The sequence below is a fragment of the Pelophylax lessonae genome (genome assembly GCF_965119305.1).
Source record: "Pelophylax lessonae genome assembly, chromosome: 5".
Taxonomy (NCBI): Eukaryota; Metazoa; Chordata; class Amphibia; order Anura; family Ranidae; genus Pelophylax; species Pelophylax lessonae.
The window spans coordinates 105,242,942-105,262,071 of NC_138772.1; the positions used below are offsets into that span (position 1 = coordinate 105,242,942).

Here is a 19,130-nt window from a genome sequence, read left to right on the forward strand (position 1 = left end):
AGCTCTGTGCAGTGTCTGTATACATAGACAGTGTATGGAGATGAGCTCTGTGCTGTGTCTGTATACATAGACAGTGTATGGAGGTGAGCTCTGTGCAGTGTCTGTATACATAGACAGTGTATGGAGGTGAGCTCTGTGCAGTGTCTGTATACATAGAAAGTGTATGGAGGTGAGCTCTGTGCAGTGTCTGTATACATAGACAGTGTATGGAGATGAGCTCTGTGCTGTGTCTGTATACATAGACAGTGTATGGAGGTGAGCTCTGTGCTGTGTCTGTATACATAGACAGTGTATGGAGGTGAGCTCTGTGCTGTGTCTGTATACATAGACAGTGTATGGAGGTGAGCTCTGTGCTGTGTCTGTATACATAGACAGTGTATGGAGGTGAGCTCTGTGTTATGTCTGTATACATACACAGTGTATGGAGGTGAGCTCTGTGCTGTGTCTGTATACATAGACAGTGTATGGAGATGAGCTCTGTGCTGTGTCTGTATACATAGACAGTGTATGGAGATGAGCTCTGTGCTGTGTCTGTATACATAGACAGTGTATGGAGGTGAGCTCTGTGCTGTGTCTGTATATATAGACAGTATACGGAGGTGAGCTCTGTGCTGTGTCTGTATACATAGACAGTGTATGGAGGTGAGCTCTGTGCTGTGTCTGTATATATAGACAGTGTATGGAGGTGAGCTCTGTGCTGTATACATAGACAGTGTATGGAGGTGAGCTCTGTGTTATGTCTGTATACATAGACAGTGTATGGAGGTGAGCTCTGTGCTGTCTGTATACATAGACAGTGTATGGAGGTGAGCTCTGTGTTATGTCTGTATACATAGACAGTGTATGGAGGTGAGCTCTGTGCTGTGTCTGTATACATAGACAGTGTATGGAGATGAGCTCTGTGCTGTGTCTGTATATATAGACAATGTATGGAGGTGAGCTCTGTGCTGTGTCTGTATACATAGACAGTGTATGGAGGTGAGCTCTGTGCTGTGTCTGTATACATAGACAGTGTATGGAGGTGAGCTCTGTGCTGTGTCTGTATATATAGACAGTGTATGAAGGTGAGCTCTGTGCTGTGTCTGTATACATGGACAGTGAATGAAGGTGAGCTCTGTGCTGTGTCTGTATACATAGACAGTGTATGGAGGTGAGCTCTGTGCTGTGTCTGTATACATAGACAGTGTATGGAGAGGAGCTCTGTGCTGTGTCTGTATACATAGACAGTGTATAGAGGTGAGCTCTGTGCTGTGTCTGTATACATAGACAGTGTATGGAAGTGAGCTCTGTGCTGTGTCTGTATACATAGACAGTGTATGAAGGTGAGCTCTGTGCTGTGTCTGTATACATAGACAGTGTATAGAGGTGAGCTCTGTGCTGTGTCTGTATACATAGACAGTGTATGGAGGTGAGCTCTGTGCTGTGTCTGTATACATAGACAGTGTATAGAGGTGAGCTCTGTGCTGTGTCTGTATACATAGACAGTGTATGGAGGTGAGCTCTGTGCTGTGTCTGTATACATAGACAGTGTATGGAGGTGAGCTCTGTGCTGTGTCTGTATACATAGACAGTGTATGGAGGTGAGCTCTGTGCTGTGTCTGTATACATAGACAGTGTATGAAGGTGAGCTCTGTGCTGTGTCTGTATACATAGACAGTGTATGGAGGTGAGCTCTGTGCTGTATACATAGACAGTGTATGAAGGTGAGCTCTGTGCTGTGTCTGTATACATAGACAGTGTATGGAGGTGAGCTCTGTGCTGTGTCTGTATACATAGACAGTGTATGGAGGTGAGCTCTGTGCTGTGTCTGTATACATAGACAGTGTATGAAGGTGAGCTCTGTGCTGTGTCTGTATACATAGACAGTGTATGGAGGTGAGCTCTGTGCTGTATACATAGACAGTGTATGGAGGTGAGCTCTGTGCTGTGTCTGTATACATAGACAGTGTATGAAGGTGAGCTCTGTGCTGTGTATGGAGGTGAGCTCTGTGCTGTGTCTGTATACATAGACAGTGTATGGAGATGAGCTCTGTGCTGTGTCTGTATACATAGACAGTGTATAGAGGTGAGCTCTGTGCTGTGTCTGTATACATAGACAGTGTATGGAGGTGAGCTCTGTGCTGTGTCTGTATACATAGACAGTGTATGAAGGTGAGCTCTGTGCTGTGTCTGTATACATAGACAGTGTATAGAGGTGAGCTCTGTGCTGTGTCTGTATACATAGACAGTGTATGGAGGTGAGCTCTGTGCTGTATCTGTATACATAGACATTGTATAGAGGTGAGCTCTGTGCTGTGTCTGTATACATAGACAGTGTATGGAGGTGAGCTCTGTGCTGTGTCTGTATACATAGACAGTGTATGGAGGTGAGCTCTGTGCTGTGTCTGTATACATAGACAGTGTATGGAGGTGAGCTCTGTGCTGTGTCTGTATACATAGACAGTGTATGAAGGTGAGCTCTGTGCTGTGTCTGTATACATAGACAGTGTATGGAGGTGAGCTCTGTGCTGTATACATAGACAGTGTATGAAGGTGAGCTCTGTGCTGTGTCTGTATACATAGACAGTGTATGGAGGTGAGCTCTGTGCTGTGTCTGTATACATAGACAGTGTATGAAGGTGAGCTCTGTGCTGTGTCTGTATACATAGACAGTGTATGGAGGTGAGCTCTGAGCTGTATACATAGACAGTGTATGAAGGTGAGCTCTGTGCTGTGTCTGTATACATAGACAGTGTATGGAGGTGAGCTCTGTGCTGTGTCTGTATACATAGACAGTGTATGGAGGTGAGCTCTGTGCTGTGTACATAGACAGTGTATGGAGGTGAGCTCTGTGCTGTGTCTGTATACATAGACAGTGTATGGAGGTGAGCTCTGTGCTGTGTCTGTATACATAGACAGTGTATGAAGGTGAGCTCTGTGCTGTGTCTGTATACATAGACAGTGTATGGAGGTGAGCTCTGTGCTGTATACATAGACAGTGTATGGAGGTGAGCTCTGTGCTGTGTCTGTATACATAGACAGTGTATGAAGGTGAGCTCTGTGCTGTGTATGGAGGTGAGCTCTGTGCTGTGTCTGTATACATAGACAGTGTATGGAGATGAGCTCTGTGCTGTGTCTGTATACATAGACAGTGTATAGAGGTGAGCTCTGTGCTGTGTCTGTATACATAGACAGTGTATGGAGGTGAGCTCTGTGCTGTGTCTGTATACATAGACAGTGTATGAAGGTGAGCTCTGTGCTGTGTCTGTATACATAGACAGTGTATGGAGGTGAGCTCTGTGCTGTGTCTGTATACATAGACAGTGTATAGAGGTGAGCTCTGTGCTGTGTCTGTATACATAGACAGTGTATGGAGGTGAGCTCTGTGCTGTGTCTGTATACATAGACAGTGTATGGAGGTGAGCTCTGTGCTGTGTCTGTATACATAGACAGTGTATGGAGGTGAGCTCTGTGCTGTGTCTGTATACATAGACAGTGTATGGAGGTGAGCTCTGTGCTGTGTCTGTATACATAGACAGTGTATGAAGGTGAGCTCTGTGCTGTGTCTGTATACATAGACAGTGTATGGAGGTGAGCTCTGTGCTGTGTCTGTATACATAGACAGTGTATGGAGGTGAGCTCTGTGCTGTGTCTGTATACATAGACAGTGTATGGAGGTGAGCTCTGTGCTGTGTCTGTATACATAGACAGTGTATGAAGGTGAGCTCTGTGCTGTGTCTGTATACATAGACAGTGTATGGAGGTGAGCTCTGTGCTGTGTCTGTATACATAGACAGTGTATGAAGGTGAGCTCTGTGCTGTGTCTGTATACATAGACAGTGTATGGAGGTGAGCTCTGTGCTGTGTCTGTATACATAGACAGTGTATAGAGGTGAGCTCTGTGCTGTGTCTGTATACATAGACAGTGTATGGAGGTGAGCTCTGTGCTGTGTCTGTATACATAGACAGTGTATGGAGGTGAGCTCTGTGCTGTGTCTGTATACATAGACAGTGTATGGAGGTGAGCTCTGTGCTGTGTCTGTATACATAGACAGTGTATGGAGATGAGCTCTGTGCTGTGTCTGTATACATAGACAGTGTATGGAGGTGAGCTCTGTGCTGTGTCTGTATACATAGACAGTGTATGGAGGTGAGCTCTGTGCTGTGTCTGTATACATAGACAGTGTATGAAGGTGAGCTCTGTGCTGTGTCTGTATACATAGACAGTGTATGGAGGTGAGCTCTGTGCTGTGTCTGTATACATAGACAGTGTATGAAGGTGAGCTCTGTGCTGTGTCTGTATACATAGACAGTGTATGGAGGTGAGCTCTGTGCTGTGTCTGTATACATAGACAGTGTATAGAGGTGAGCTCTGTGCTGTGTCTGTATACATAGACAGTGTATGGAGGTGAGCTCTGTGCTGTGTCTGTATACATAGACAGTGTATGGAGGTGAGCTCTGTGCTGTGTCTGTATACATAGACAGTGTATGGAGATGAGCTCTGTGCTGTGTCTGTATACATAGACAGTGTATGGAGGTGAGCTCTGTGCTGTATACATAGACAGTGTATGGAGGTGAGCTCTGTGCTGTGTCTGTATACATAGACAGTGTATGGAGGTGAGCTCTGTGCTGTGTCTGTATACATAGACAGTGTATGGAGGTGAGCTCTGTGCTGTGTATGGAGGTGAGCTCTGTGCTGTGTCTATGAGGTAGGCCCATCCTCTGTACACACTGCCAGCCCGGAAGTAATGTGTGATTATTTATATAGAGATGTGGGGGGGCTCAGTGCCCTAGGCAGGCCTCTATCGCAGTATATATAACACCCCCCCCCCCCCCCCCCCCATGACAATGCGGCCTGGGCCCAACCATCACCCTCCCGGTCCTCTTATACCTCCTAATATGGCGGCCATGCTGCTCCGGGTTCTCCGTTCTCACATGGACTGGGCGAGGTCCGGTCTCTTACGGTATTCTGAGCTCCACACGGTCCCGGTGCGGTTGGCGGATACAGACAGAAACAGGTCTCAGCTCATGACAACATGGCCGCCGCTCTCCAGGCCCGCACGGCATTCTGGGTAGGCAGGGAAGCCTGGAAGAGGAGGGGGCGGAGCGACGCCCGGGCTGTGCGGCTGAGGTGAGCTTGCCGCGGCTGCGTGTGCCCGCTGGGAGATCGGGAGCGCGCACAGCAGCAGTGGTGGTGATCCTTGCAGAGAGAGCAGTGAGTAGAGCGGGGGAGGGGAAGCGTACATGAGATGGAGGGGCGCACATGGTGTGTACTGGACAGACTGGCACCTCAACATAATATAGAACTACATGTCCCAGCACTCTGTGCCACCAACTTATTATTCCTTAGGAAAGTCCTAGCCAGACAGGCTGCTGACCCTTAATGGCAACATAGAAAGTCATATAAACCACTCAGAACTGAGCTAGAAGAAGTTTTGTTGTTGGAGAACTGAGGGGGGGCTGAAGTAAAAGTCGTCTGTGTCCCCGCTGGGGAGATTTTTCTTCACTTCCTGTTCTTTAGGCACAACAGGAAGTGAGAGGAAAGTCTTTAGTTCTACCTGCTTCCATTCATGTCACGCTTATGTGCTGCACCAAAAGGTTTGTCTGTAACATCCACAAGCTGCAGGAATGTGTCACTGGGCGACCAATGTTTGTGTGCTGAGACCGAGCTGTGCAGCCAGCGGGAGGGGCTTCTATAATCATGTGATCACCCATCTCAGCAGTCACATGATCGCTGATCCTTCCCGCCCCCTGGTCATTCAGAACCTTTTAAAGGAATGCTGGGGTGGGCCTGTAGGGGTTCAAATGTTGTTCCACCCAAAAGGGAAAGCCCTGCTTGTTTGCTGCCTCCCCCCTCCAATGCCACATTTGGCACCCTTGGGGGGAGGGGGGGGGCTGATACCTCTCAAAACCAGGTACCCGTCCCCACTTCTGGGTAAAATCCCCGCAATCGTTTTGTGGTGATCTACGACATTTCTGTCCCCCCCCCCCCCCTTCTTCATACCTTCTAGAAGACACACACACATTCCAGAAGACTGCGGGACCATTCAGAAAGCGCTGTGAGACTCAGCAGAGAACCGGCTATGAAGTCGCGAGGCCTCACTTCCTGTTTCCCTTAGTGAAGATGGCAGTGCCCGCACCCAGAGCCGATAAGACGGATCGGCTTGGGTTACCGATATCGCAGGATGCCTGGACAAGGGGGTGTCCATATATTAAGGTGGTTGTAAAGTCTCGTTTTTTTTTTTTTAAAATAACAAACCTGTTAGTGCCGGTTCACACTACCGCGGCACAACTTCGGGGGTGACTTGTGAAGTCGCGTGCACCGTGACTTCGGCGCGACTTGCATGAAACTTCATATAATGAATGTCAATGCAAGTCGCTCCGATGTCGCCCCGAAGTAGTACAGGAACTACTTTCTAAGTCAGAGCGACTTGAGTCGCTCCTATAGCACTACATGGACCGCGACTTGTCAAGCTGACCAGTCGCCTGACAAGTCGCGGTCGTGTGAATGGGCAATTATACTTATGTAGCAATATTTCCAGACATTGGGCCTGATATGGGTCTGCCATTGTTACCGGGAACACTTCCAACACATTTAAGTTGAAACCCAAGTGTGAGAGCTGAGACAATGACCATTCCGGCATCTTTGGTTTGTGTGTTTATTTTATAATGGGGATGAGTGGGATACTCCTCTGGCTCAACTAGGTTTAACTGGGACACTTGTAGAAAATGCCTATTAGCTCTGCCCTGATGGCCGACCAACGCTTCCTGGAGCTTGAAATACTGTTCTGCTGAAAGTGCTGAATCTTCGATTTTAACTCCTTGGTTAACTCAGAAGATCCAGGACTGTAATGATCCTTGACTCTTGACACTCTGTCTAGCTCAAAAGGCCTGTGTATGACTCCCTCCAGCCCTCTACTGACTGAGGTAGCTCCTTGTAACTGCTTGTACTGCTGCAACTCTTAACACTGCATACTTGACTCTTCAGGGCCCAACCGCTGGCGCCCCCTCTACACTTCCAGGGTCCTCTCACTAGGCAACCCCCTTAACACTTCAGGGTCCTTTCATTAGGCAACCCCCTTAACACTTCAGGGTCCTCTCCCTAGGCAGCCCCCTTAACACTTTGGGGTCCTCTCACTAGGCAGCCCCCTTAACACTTTGGGGTCCTCTCACTAGGCAACCCCCTTAACACTTCAGGGTCCTCTCACTAGGCAACCCCCTTAACACTTCGGGGTCCTCTCACTAGGCAACCCCCTTAACACTTCGGGGTCCTCTCACTAGGCAACCCCCTTAACACTTCGGGGTCCTCTCACTAGGCAACCCCCTTAACACTTCGGGGTCCTCTCACTAGGCAACCCCCTTAACACTTCGGGGTCCTCTCACTAGGCAACCCCCTTAACACTTCGGGGTCCTCTCACTAGGCAACCCCCTTAACACTTCAGGGTCCTCTCACTAGGCAGACCCCAGGAGCAGTTCACAGTACTCACAACCTTGGCAGGCTTTCCTGGAACGGAACCCCTCTTTCTCCACTGGCACAAGGATCCTCTCTGCAGCTCAACTCAGACCTCCCTCTGGATTCTCATGCAAGCCACCCAAGACACCGGATCCTTCTGACAGGAGGAGAGACAGCCGTACTCTCCCTCTTAGCTTACTGACTTTGAATTGACAGCCGCAGGAGCCATTGGCGCTGTGACTGTATCTCAGCCAATCAGGAAGGAGAGTGCCAGGATGGCTGAGGGACTCATGGACATCGCTGGATACAGAGGGGGCTCAGGTAAGTACTGTATTTTCTGGCGTATAAGACTACTTTTGAACCTCAAAAAAATCCCCCAAAAATGGGGGGTCGTCTTATACGCCGAGTATAATATCTCCAAGGTAACCTAAGTATAAGTATTACCAGTAGATCATGTAATAGGGGGGTCGTCTTATACGCCCAGTCGTCTTATACGCCGGAAAATACGGTATTTGGGGCGGCTGCTACACACAGAAGGCTTTTTATCTTAATGCATAAAATGGATTAGGATAAAAAACCTTCCTGACTTTACAACTCCTTTAAAAGTCAGCAGCTACATTATTTGTAGCCGCTGACTTTTATTTTTTTATTACAGGCTGGAACTCCTCTTTGAGGGCCCGGTCACACCACGTGCAGTGTTTTTTTTTTTTTTTTTTCTGCATCAAAACGCATGGAAAGTAGGTCCCGGCATAACATCTTTTACATTATACAAAAAAATTGGGCTTACTTTACTGTTTACACTTTAATGAATTTAAAAAACAATTTTTTCTCAAAAAACTACGTTTGAAAGACTTCTGCGCAAATACAGTGTGACATAAAAGATTGCAACGATTTTATGCTTTAGGGTCTCTGCTAAAAAATATACATAATGTTTTGGTGTTCTAAGTAATTTTCTAGCAAAAAATACTGATTTTAACTTGTAAGCAACAAGTGTCAGAAAAAGGCTTAGTCTTTAAGAGGTTAAACTGCCCTCACTTACAGATGGACCGCTGCGCAAATACAGTGTGACATAAAGTATTGCAACAACTGGCATTTTATTTTCTAGGGTCTCTGCTAAAAATACATACAGTATCTCACAAAAGTGAGTACACCCCTCACATTTTTGTAAATATATTATTATATCTTTTCATGTGACAACACTGAAGAAATTACACTTTGCTACAATGTAAAGTAGTGAGTGTACAGCTTGTATAACAGTGTAAATTTGCTGTCCCCTCAAAATAACTCAATGCAATTAATGTCTAAACTGCTGGCAACAAAAGTGAGTACACCCCTAAATTAAAATGTCCAAATTGGGCCCAATTAGCCCCCCCGGTGTCATGTGATTCGTTAGTGTTACAAGGTCTCGGGTGTGAATGGGGAGCAGGTGTGTTAAATTTGGTGTTATCGCTCTCACTCTCTCATACTGGTCACTGGAAGTTCAGCATGGCAAAGAATCTAAAAAAAAAACAATTGTTGCTCTACATAAAGATGGCCTAGGCCAGTGATGGCAAACTTTGGCACCCCAGATGTTTTGGAACTACATTTCCCATGATGCTCAACTACACTGCAGAATGCATCAGCATCATGGGAAATGTAGTTCCAAAACGTCTGGGGTGCCAAGGTTCACCATCACTGGCCTAGGCTATAAGAAGATTGCCAATACCCTGAAAATGAACTGCAGCACGGTGTCCAAGACCATACAGTGGTTTAACAGGACAGATTCCACTCAGAACAGGCCTCACCATGGTCGACCAAAGAGGTTGAGTGCACGTGATCAGTGTCATATCCAGAGGTTGTCTTTGGGAAATATACTGAGTGCTGCCAGCTTTGCTGCAGAGGTTGAAGAGGTGGGGGGTCAGTCTGTCAGTGCTCCGACCATACATCAAATTGGTCTGCATGGCTGTCGTCCCAGAAGGAAGCCTCTTCTAAAGACGATGCACAAGAAAGCCCGCAGTTTGCTGAAGACATGCAGACTAAGGACATGAATTACTGGAACCATGTCCTGTGGTCTGATGAGACCAAGATAAACTTATTTGGTTCAGATGGTGTCAAGTGTGAGTGTCAGCAACCAGGTGAGGAGTACATAGACAAGTGTGTCTTGTCTACAATCAAGCATGGTGGTGGGAGTGTCATGGTCTGGGGCTGCATGAGTGCTGCCGGCAGTGTGGAGCTACAGTTCATTGAGGGAACCATGAATGCCAACTGTGACATACTAAAGCAGAGCATGATCCCCTCCCCTCGGAGACTGAGCCGCACGGCAGTATTCTAACATGAAAACGACCCCAAACACACCTCCAAGACAACCACTGCCTTTCTAAAGAAGCTGAGGGTAAAGGTGATGGATGGACCAAGCATGTCTCCAGACCTAAACCCTATTGAGAATCTGTGGGGCATCCTCAAACGGAAGGTGGAGGAGCTCAAGGTCTCTAACATCCACCAGGAGTGGAAAAGGACTCCACCGGCAACCTGTGAAGCTCTGATGAACTCCATGCCCAAGAGGGTTAAGGCAGTGCTGGAAAATGATGGTGGCCACACAAAATATTGACACTTTGGCCCCAATTTGGACATTTTAATTTTGGGGTGTACTCACTTTTTTTGCCGTCGGTTTAGACATTAATGGCTGTGTGTTGAGTTATTTTGATGGGACAGCAAATGTACACTGTTATACAAGCAGTATGCTCACTATGTTACATTGTAGCAAAGTGTCATTTCTTCAGTGATGTCACATGAAAAGATATAATAATATATTTTCAAAAATGTGAGGGGTGTACTCACTTCTGTGAGATTCTGTATATTTTTTTGGCAGAAACTCTAGAAAATAAAATGGCAGTTGTTGCAATACTTTGTCACTCTGTATTTGCGCAGGGGGTTTTCAAACTAAATTTTTTGGGAAAAAATACAATTTAAGGATTAAAAAAACAAAACTAAACAGTAAAGTTAGCCCAACTTTTTTTTTTTTTTTTTTTTTTTTTTTTAAATGTGAAAGAGGATGGTATGCCGAGAATTGTGAGAGAATCGTGATCTTTATTTTAAGCAAAAAATCTAGAATCGTGCAGCTCTTGTACCCATAAAGAAAAAAGTGCTGACAAGCAGGTAGAAGCATATATAACATCTATTCTCTTTTGTATTTAAAATTGTCCCTGCCTTTCAGAAATGTTTAAAAATCAGAGATTCTCTGCTGTTTTTTTTTCTGGATCCAAATGCGGTATAAGAAAAAAATAAAATGTTCTCAATTGTCTTCTAGTTTAGGACAGCAACCTGCTAAATGATTCATTCTGCGTCTCTCGGCGGGTAGGTGCGGCCGTTGGCACTGTTCACTATAATGACAGGACGCCGGTGGGCCCACTTATTTGAAGCTCTCTACACAGCCAGTGATTACCTGTGGTGATCCCTGCTGCATGCACTTTGTCTGTGTCCAGCAGCAATCACTGCAGGTAATTGCTGGCTGTGCACTGAGTCGTAAATAGGTGCGGACGCTGGCGACCTGTCATCATAGTGAACCGGGCCAGTAGCCACACATACCCATTGAGAGCTCTCATTGTTGTTTACCAAAAATAGTATTATATTTTGCACTAGTTTTATGTTGCCCTCTTCTACTTTTATAATCAAAAGTATTACAAAAAAATAAAGTTTTATTACTCCTATATCAGTGATCGTTAATTTGTGATCTGCCCAATAATATCTGCTCATCAGCTATCCTATTGTTAGTGTATTTTATGTGTGGCCCAAGACAATTCCTCTTCTTCCAGTGTGGTCTAGGAAGGTCAAAAGGTAGGACACCCCTGGTTTACAACATGAAAGATTCAGAGATACTGTCTTCATTAAGGGTCCATTTACCAGATTATTGGTTACATCTTGGGCAAAGAAAGGAGGAGCTTCAGTGGAATAAAGCTGACCAGAAGCAGGTGTACTTTGAAATCTAAAGTCCTGATCTGCATACTTGTTCATTGTCAGTGACTCAGAAAACAATGGAATCAGAGGATCTGAAAAGTCACACAACTAGCATTTCTAAGGGCTCATGTTGGCATATTTGAAGCTTGTGTTGATGTGCAAATACAACTAGTTTTCAGGTGTTATTGCACTTGCATTTGGGATCAGTTTGAGAGGCTTCTATGATCACTCAGTGTTTCAGATCTGCCATTGCATTGTGTAACACAATCTGGAACCAGAGTGTGTCCTTGTTAGGGAAGACTTTCCAGTGTCACTAATTGTTTACATAGAATGGTCAAAGTGACAGAGCCTCCTAAAAATCAATTACCTGACCATTGTGTTCACCTGCCAATTTGCTCTGTCTCTCCATTTGAACCTTTGTATATTGCCCAGTACAACTTTATAAAGGGGGATTTGCCTTTCCTTGGATATCTTTCCTATGACTCCGTTGTGCTTACTGGAAAGATAGTGAAGTGAAATCTTCCCAGTGGGACACGCATGCCAAAAAAGATGGGTTTAACCATTCCTTTTCCTATTCCTAAAGGGAAGAGTTGATGGTAAGAAAAAAAGCAATCCCCTCTTGGTGATCTATGTACAGTGCAAAGATTTTAACAAACTTTATTGCATAGTCCTACCTGTTTCTGCTCTGAAGAAAAAATATTTGTTCGAAGAGCGTATCTGAATGGAATTGAATTTTTGATTATGAAAAAGAAATTCCACTCTTCCTCCACCACCTCCTTCTACTTTTGGAACATATTATTTATTTATTTATTTTTTTGAGGGGGGAGCTGGTACCTAGTTAAGACAGGTACCCACTCCCCACTTCTGTAATCAGCCAGGCGGTTCCACTGGAAGTTTTTCTCCCCACCTTCCCTGCCCGCAACCTTCTGGAACACGTCACAGGTCTGAGAAAACAGGACCTTTCACATAGCACAGCACGGCTCACACATGCACAGTGGGAAGCCAGCTGTGAAGCTTCAAGGCTTCACAGCCAACTTAAACCAATAAATCACAGTGCGGTCCCCTTATTAATATATATACACATATATATATAAATACCATGTAAACAGAAAGAATGAATATTAAGAAACAAGTTGGATTTTAGGTATCCTCTGCATCACAAAATTAATTTTCCCCCTTCAACTTCCAGGACAGCTACTTGGAGAGATGATTGGCTCTGCCTTCTATAGGAAACAGAAATCAGATGCAATTTTAAAGGCCCCCCTTCGACCCCGTTCACACTGGGGCGACGCTACTTGCCGGGGCGACCTCACAGGTCGCGGTGCGCAGCTCGCACCGCGACCTCGGAACGGCCGGCACAGACTTCATAACATTGAAGTCAATGCAGGTCGCTCCGGGTCGCCCCAAAGAAGCTCCGGACCCTTTTTCTAAGTTGGAGCGACTTGTGTCGCTCCTATTAGAACGGGTCCACAGCTTCTCTATGGTAGGCGACCTGTCAGGCGACCAGGTCGCCTGACAGATCGCCCCAGTGTGAACAGGGTCTTCCTCTGACTGTTTGTTTCGTGTTTCCAGACCTCCAGGAGTACACACCGAAATGTTTATCTTCTTTTTCTGGTAACTGTGGTTAGCGGACCCCCCTTTTTTTGGTGGTAATACTCAGGCTGTGGTCTGCTGTATTTTCTTCTTTACCTAAAGGGGTTTGCCTTGTGTGGTGGCACTTGCCTTATTGACTTGAGAAGGCAACTTCCACATCCCGTTTGTCTTCGGGACCCTGAAGTATGTTTGCCGTGGTGAGCCAGGAGGGGAGAACATGCGGCCTGGATTTCCTCTGCTTTGGGTGTACCAAAATGGCATCTGATGATGCACTTCTGGTGACACGGTAAGGTGACAGTGAAACCATAAGTGGCTGAACATGCTTCTGGGCGCGAGACTTCATTTTCACCGCTGGCTGGGGAGGATGCCTAACTGGGGAGCCGCTGCTAGGAAGAATCCAGTCAGCTCCTTGCAGTGGCAGGAAGCTCGGCCTTAGTGGCATATTCAGTCAGAATCAGTGCTTGTAAGAGCATCCTTCGCTAGGATGGACAGTGAGGACACCTCTATTGATGGAGCCCCCGCTCAAATGGATCCAGTGGCTGTATCCTCTGCCAACACTGCACCAAAGGTATGTGCCTCTCCTATTTTTTTGCATAGAGAGCCATCCGGGTCCATGTGGTTATCTTGCAATCAGTAAAAGTTGTCCTTATCTGCTTTTACACTTTGCTTTCTTCCAGGCCGACAAACCACTTATAAAAAAAATGTGGTTATTGTGGGTCTAAACTTGATAGTTGCAAGAAGTTACTGTGTGATAATTGTATTTCTTCTGTGGCAGGTTCAGAGTCAGTTGCCTCTTTGAAAGAATTAATGTGATCTATGAAGGAGGTGATTTCCTCCTTTCAATCTTTTAGCGATAGGCTGACGGGGTTGGCCTTTCCACCTCGAAGTCAGTTACAGTGACTCGGGAACCTTTACCTACAGTCTCTGCCAGATCTCTTCCCCCTTTGGAATTGGAAACCAAGTTTAGGAAGCGATTAGCTCACCTAGTTTTCGCTTTCTGGTGGAAGAAATTGATGAGCTTTTAAAGGCAATCTTTACCTCTGAACAGATTGAGGTTCCGCAACCAGCTCAGTCAGTTCAGGATAAGATGTGCAAGGGGTCTGCAGGGACATAAGCCTAGGGCCTTTCCAGTCCATCATTCTCTGAAAGATATGATTCTTTCTGAGTGGAAAGAGCCTACAAAATGGTTGTTTCAGTCCAGGGGCCATTAGAGACGTTTTCCCTTTCAGTCTGAAATTGAAGAGGTATTTTTTTGGTGCCCTAGATTAGATGCTCATCTGTCTCAGGTATCTAAGTGATTGACTGTTTCATAAGCCCATTTTTCTTTTTGTTAATTGTATCTAAGCGATCAGACTTCTCCTTCGAGGATTCTGGTGTACTGAAAGATCAGATGGACAGAAAAGCAGACGCACTGCTGCGTAAAGCCTGGGATGCCACAGCTTTCTCTCTGGGTCCAGCCCTAGCTTCCATGTTTGTGGCTAGAAGTCTGGATGTGTGGATTCATAGATTAGATGTTTTACTTTCCTCCGACATGCCTGTAGAGAAGGTTTAAGACTCCCTTCCCTTAGTTTCTAAATCTGTGGCATTTTTGGCTGATGCTGCATCTGAAACTGTTAAATCTGCGGCCTTCACATCGGCACTCAATAATTCTAGTAGTCGAGCTATCTGGTTGAAGTCCTGGGAGGGGGACCTTACTTCCAAAAATAAGTTGTGCGAATTTTAATTTTGAAGGGAAACTTTTGTTTGGTTCCACTTTAGAGGAAGTACTAGCATGCTCTTCAGAGAAAAGTAAGCGTTTCCTTTCTAAGAGAGGTAAACCTTGAGGTTAAAGGCCTTTTTGTAGTTTACAAAATAAATCTGAGGTTGTCAGGTGGCTTCCAGGCCAAAAAGAAGGGGTCATTCAATAAGGACAAGTCAAAGGAGGGCACTCTCTTTGCTCTTTAAGCCCCAACCAAAAATTCACAGTGATGCCAGTTTGGGGGTGGGAGGAAGGCTGACTGTGTTTGCCGTCCAGTGGGCAGAGATCACCGAAAATGCCTTTATCCTCCAGAGAGGGTTACAGGTTAGAGTTCAAACTCCGCGCCCCCCCCCCCCCCTTAGAGATTTTTTTTCTAACCAGGCTGCACATGGACCAGGAAAGAAGGCGGGCCATGTTAGACCTGCTCTCTCTTTAGGAGTCAGGATTTCTTCTGTTCAGAGATTCAAAAATTTCAAGGTTTTTACTCATATTTTTCTTGTGAAAAAGCCATTAGGAAATTTTCGGATGATCCTCGACTTAAGCGCCCTCAACAGATTTCTGGTTTGCACTAGGTTCCGTATGGGAAGCATCTATTCAGCCAGAAATCTGTGATTGCCAAATGTGTTCATGTTAACTCTGAACCTTCAGGACGCTTACCTTCACGTGCCAATTTGCCAGAATAATCAGAAATTCTTACGGTTTGCGATTCTCACAGAAAACCGGTCATGCCATTGGCAGTTCAGAGCTCTGCTCAGTAAGGCAGGAGATCACTCTTCCATGGGAGAAGATTACAGAAACCATTCTCTCTATACAGAATTTCAAGTTGCTCTCCCAGGCCTCTCCTCGTCAAGTAATGCAGTTGCTAGGTTTAATGACAGCTGCGATCCCGGGGGTGCCATGGGCTTAATAACATTCCAGGCCCCTCCAATCGATTCTTCTCAGATGTTAGGATCACAGGAAGAGCTCCTTGAATCACATGGTTCAACTTCCAGATGTAGATTCTCTGGGTCTGACCTGGTTGGAAAATCCAGAACATTTGCAAAAAGTGAGGCCTTGGACACAGTGGTCACCTATAAAGTTTACCACGAGTGCAAGCCATTGGGGTTGGGAAGCTCACTCAGAGGACTGACAGGTTCAAGGACCCAGGCTGCCAGAGGAGGCGGCTCAGTCGTCCAATTTCAAAGAACTCCTTGCAGGGGGGGGGGGGGGCGTCGCTATCTCTCGAACCAAGAATTCTTTTTTTTTTAATTAAAATTTAAAGATTTTGTCAAATACAAAAATAGTAACAGTAGTATAGAGATTGGATGTAAAATACATTCCAGCATTAACAATCGTTTAATATAAAAATTGGCGGCAGATAACTGAGTATATCTTTTGTTTTAACATGAAAAAATTTTAAATCTGGAATCATTTAAAAAACCGGTAATAGAGAGAGAAAATACAAAAGTAAAAATGATAAAAAAAAGAGAAGAAAGAAAACATTAGAACTGATTAATGGTGCGGGCAACTCCTCTGCCTCCTTGAGGAGGTGCCCGCGTTGAATATCTCATGGGATCAAGGGAACAGTGATCTTGTTATTTATGAAAAGGTTATGCGTAACTTGTTGGATAAAGAGTTTGTGTTTGAATAAAGTCTGTTCATGAGACCAGAGAACATTTTATACAGGTACCAGGGGGTCCATTTTAGGTTAAATATTTTTTTGGAGTTTGTGATGGTGTGGTGATAGTGTTCCATTGATCTGATATCTTCGATTCTATGAAGTACTTGAGTAAAGGGGACAGCGGTTTCTTTCCAGTGTCTAGTGATGGACCATAACATTGCGACACAAATGGTATGAATCAGACAGGTGAGTTGAGCAGAGAGTTCTGGGATACCTTTAAATCAGGTATGTCCAACCTGCGGCCCGGGGGCCTGATGCGGCCCGGGAAATGCAGGCAATGCGGCCCACTGCACCCTGAAATTTATTTATTTTTTTTGTGGGGAGGAAGGAAGGCGGGTCGGGGCACGGCCACAGCGGCTTCCAACTAACTGTAGGCAGAGGCTGCCTCGGAAGGGATCATCCTCTAGTTGTGTTAAATTAGTGCTGGGGGGGGGCGGCGACAGTGTGGGAAGGGCGCGGCAGCGTTTTATTACTTGTATACCTTTTTTTTCCAAAAAACTTATATACCCATGCTTTAAATAATAAACATTGTAGATGAAATAAAGGAAACTTTTTTTCCCGTCACCTTCTCAATTAGGAGGAACACCTCAGACCAGATGTTTTTGATTTTGGGACAGTCCCAAAAGATGTGTTTCAATGAACCTATCTTTGTGCAACCTCTAAAGCAATTGGGGGAGACATCAGGGTAGAACTTATTTAACTTTTCAGGTGTGTAATACCACCTCATAAAGAGTTTAACCGCTGTTTCTCTCACTCCCAGTGACCTGGTTGACTTACGCAGATGAGCCACCTATGGCGCTTTTCCACTGCATGGAACCGTAACGGTTCGGCACGCTTTTGTGCTTTTCCACTGCTGGTACCGCATGGTATAGGGTCGGAACGGTACGGTATAGGTTTGCTTTTCCACTGCATGGAACCGAACGGTACGGTACGGCTCTGAAAAAACAGTACCTACTCGATTGTGGTTCCAACAGGTACCAAACTGGTACCATATCCCACAATCCTTTGCATGCAGTCACTACTAGCCACTGATTGGTCAGAGAATCCCACCCACCCTGTTGTTATCCTACCCACTTAACTTTAGTACTACTTTAGTGAAAAAGCAAACCTATAGCGTACCGTACCGAACCGTTCCGACACTATACCATGCGGTACCAGCAGTGGAAAAGCAAACCGGGCCAAGCAGGGCCGAGTAGAGCTGAGCCGGTACATGCAGTGGAAAAGTGCCAATAGATAGCCAGTCTCCCATGGATAGAGAGATCTGCAGTTCATTTTCCCAGTTGTCCATATATTTCAGCTTTGTCTCTGGGTCCTGAGCACTGAGTGTTGTGTATAACGTGGATATATGACCCCTTCCGGTGGGATCTTTTAAACCTATATGTTCAAAGGTGCTAAGAGAGGAACCTGATGGCTTAATGTGATACGTCTCAAAGTATCCTTTAATTAAGTCATCATTTAATTTTTCAGAACGAGGGATATCTTTCATGCTTACTAATTTATCAAACGTATGGAAAATACCTCCATCGTAGAGGTCAAAAACTGTGGTCGATTTATTGTCTGTCCACCATAAGAACCGTTCTGGGGTGATAATCAAGCCAAGAATTCAAGCAGGAGAGATATTGATTTTTATGGATAACGCCACAGTTGTAGCGTACCTCAACAAAAAAGGGGGCACCGCTTGAACAATCTAGTTTTCCTAACCCAGCAAATGCTGAGCTGGGGAGAAAGCCATATTACATCAGTGGCACAGCAAATATTCTAGCAGATTATTTGAGCTGGGCGAAAGTCAGCAACAGCAATTGGGAGTTGAACAATGAAGTTTTCCAATAAATCACAGGGAGATGGGGAGTCCCCTTGGTGGAAGCTTCCTGCCTTCTCACTGGAAAGAGAGACAAAGGCTTTGGAAATAGATGCATTGATCTTCACATGGAGGTTCAGTCTGTCTTATGCCTTCCCGCCATTTGCGCTATTGCCTTTAGTGATCTGGAAGATTGTCCACGAACAGGCAGAAGTCATCTTGATCCCTCCTTGGTGGCCCAGGAGGAGTTGGTTTCAATTCTGGGAACTCTTTCCAAAACTTCTACTTGGCCCCTTCTCTGACAGAGGCCAGTATTCCATCCAAACTCTCGGAATACCATTTAGCGGCCTAGAGGCTGAGCGGCGCATCTTACAGTTGAAGGGTTGTTTAGAGAAAGTTATTTGTACTATTTTAGACAGCCGTAAGTCGTTCACAAGACAAATTTGCAGTAAGGTTTGGAAAACATTTGTTTCCTGGCAAAATAAGGCCGGGTTTGACTCTTTTGCTATGTCCTGTATCTTGAATTTTTTACAGGAGGGAGTCATAGGTGTGCGCAGCCTATTGCATTAGGGTGTGCACCCCAAAGCTCAAACACACATGCCTTTCTCTGCAGCCTCTGCTGCACAGGGCAGTGAATGAATGGGAAGTGCTCTGTACTGAACAACTTCCTGTCCATTCACAAACTGAAGCATAGTAAACACAGTTTACTATGCTGCAGTTATGAATGAGCACAGTGAACACAGTTACATATTTACTAGCCCCTTCCCCCACTCTTCATCCTGAAACATCCCCCTTAGCAGCTAGGGGGAGAGATTAGAGAACCAAGGAGCACTGCAGGCATGGGGGAAGCCCAGGCAGTAGCGGGAATCAGCACTGCAGGTAGTGATTAGGGTGTGCCCAGGCACACCCCCTACGCATACCAATGGAGGGAGTAGAAAAAGGACCTTCTGGGAGTACCTTTTTAGAGTTCAGATTG

The 19,130-nt window shown here is 45.5% G+C and overlaps 2 protein-coding genes across 3 annotated transcripts in view; one reads left to right on the plus strand and one right to left on the minus strand.

Annotated features, from left to right (window-relative positions):
* Window positions 1-5,052, minus strand: part of RBM33 (RNA binding motif protein 33) — a 347,098-nt gene extending 342,046 nt beyond the window's left edge. For both annotated transcript variants that reach the window (XM_082258397.1, XM_082258398.1), the window contains exon 1: window positions 4,871-5,052. In XM_082258397.1, coding sequence (XP_082114523.1) covers window positions 4,871-4,889 — 19 coding nt within the window. In that variant the 5' untranslated portion in view covers window positions 4,890-5,052. The remainder of the gene's footprint in view (window positions 1-4,870) is intronic.
* A 109-nt stretch (window positions 5,053-5,161) lies between these two features.
* CNPY1 (canopy FGF signaling regulator 1) overlaps window positions 5,162-19,130 on the plus strand; it is a 232,511-nt gene continuing 218,542 nt past the window's right edge. Inside the window, exon 1 of the mRNA XM_082259195.1 lies at window positions 5,162-5,194. The gene's annotated coding sequence lies outside the window, so the exon portion shown is untranslated. The remainder of the gene's footprint in view (window positions 5,195-19,130) is intronic.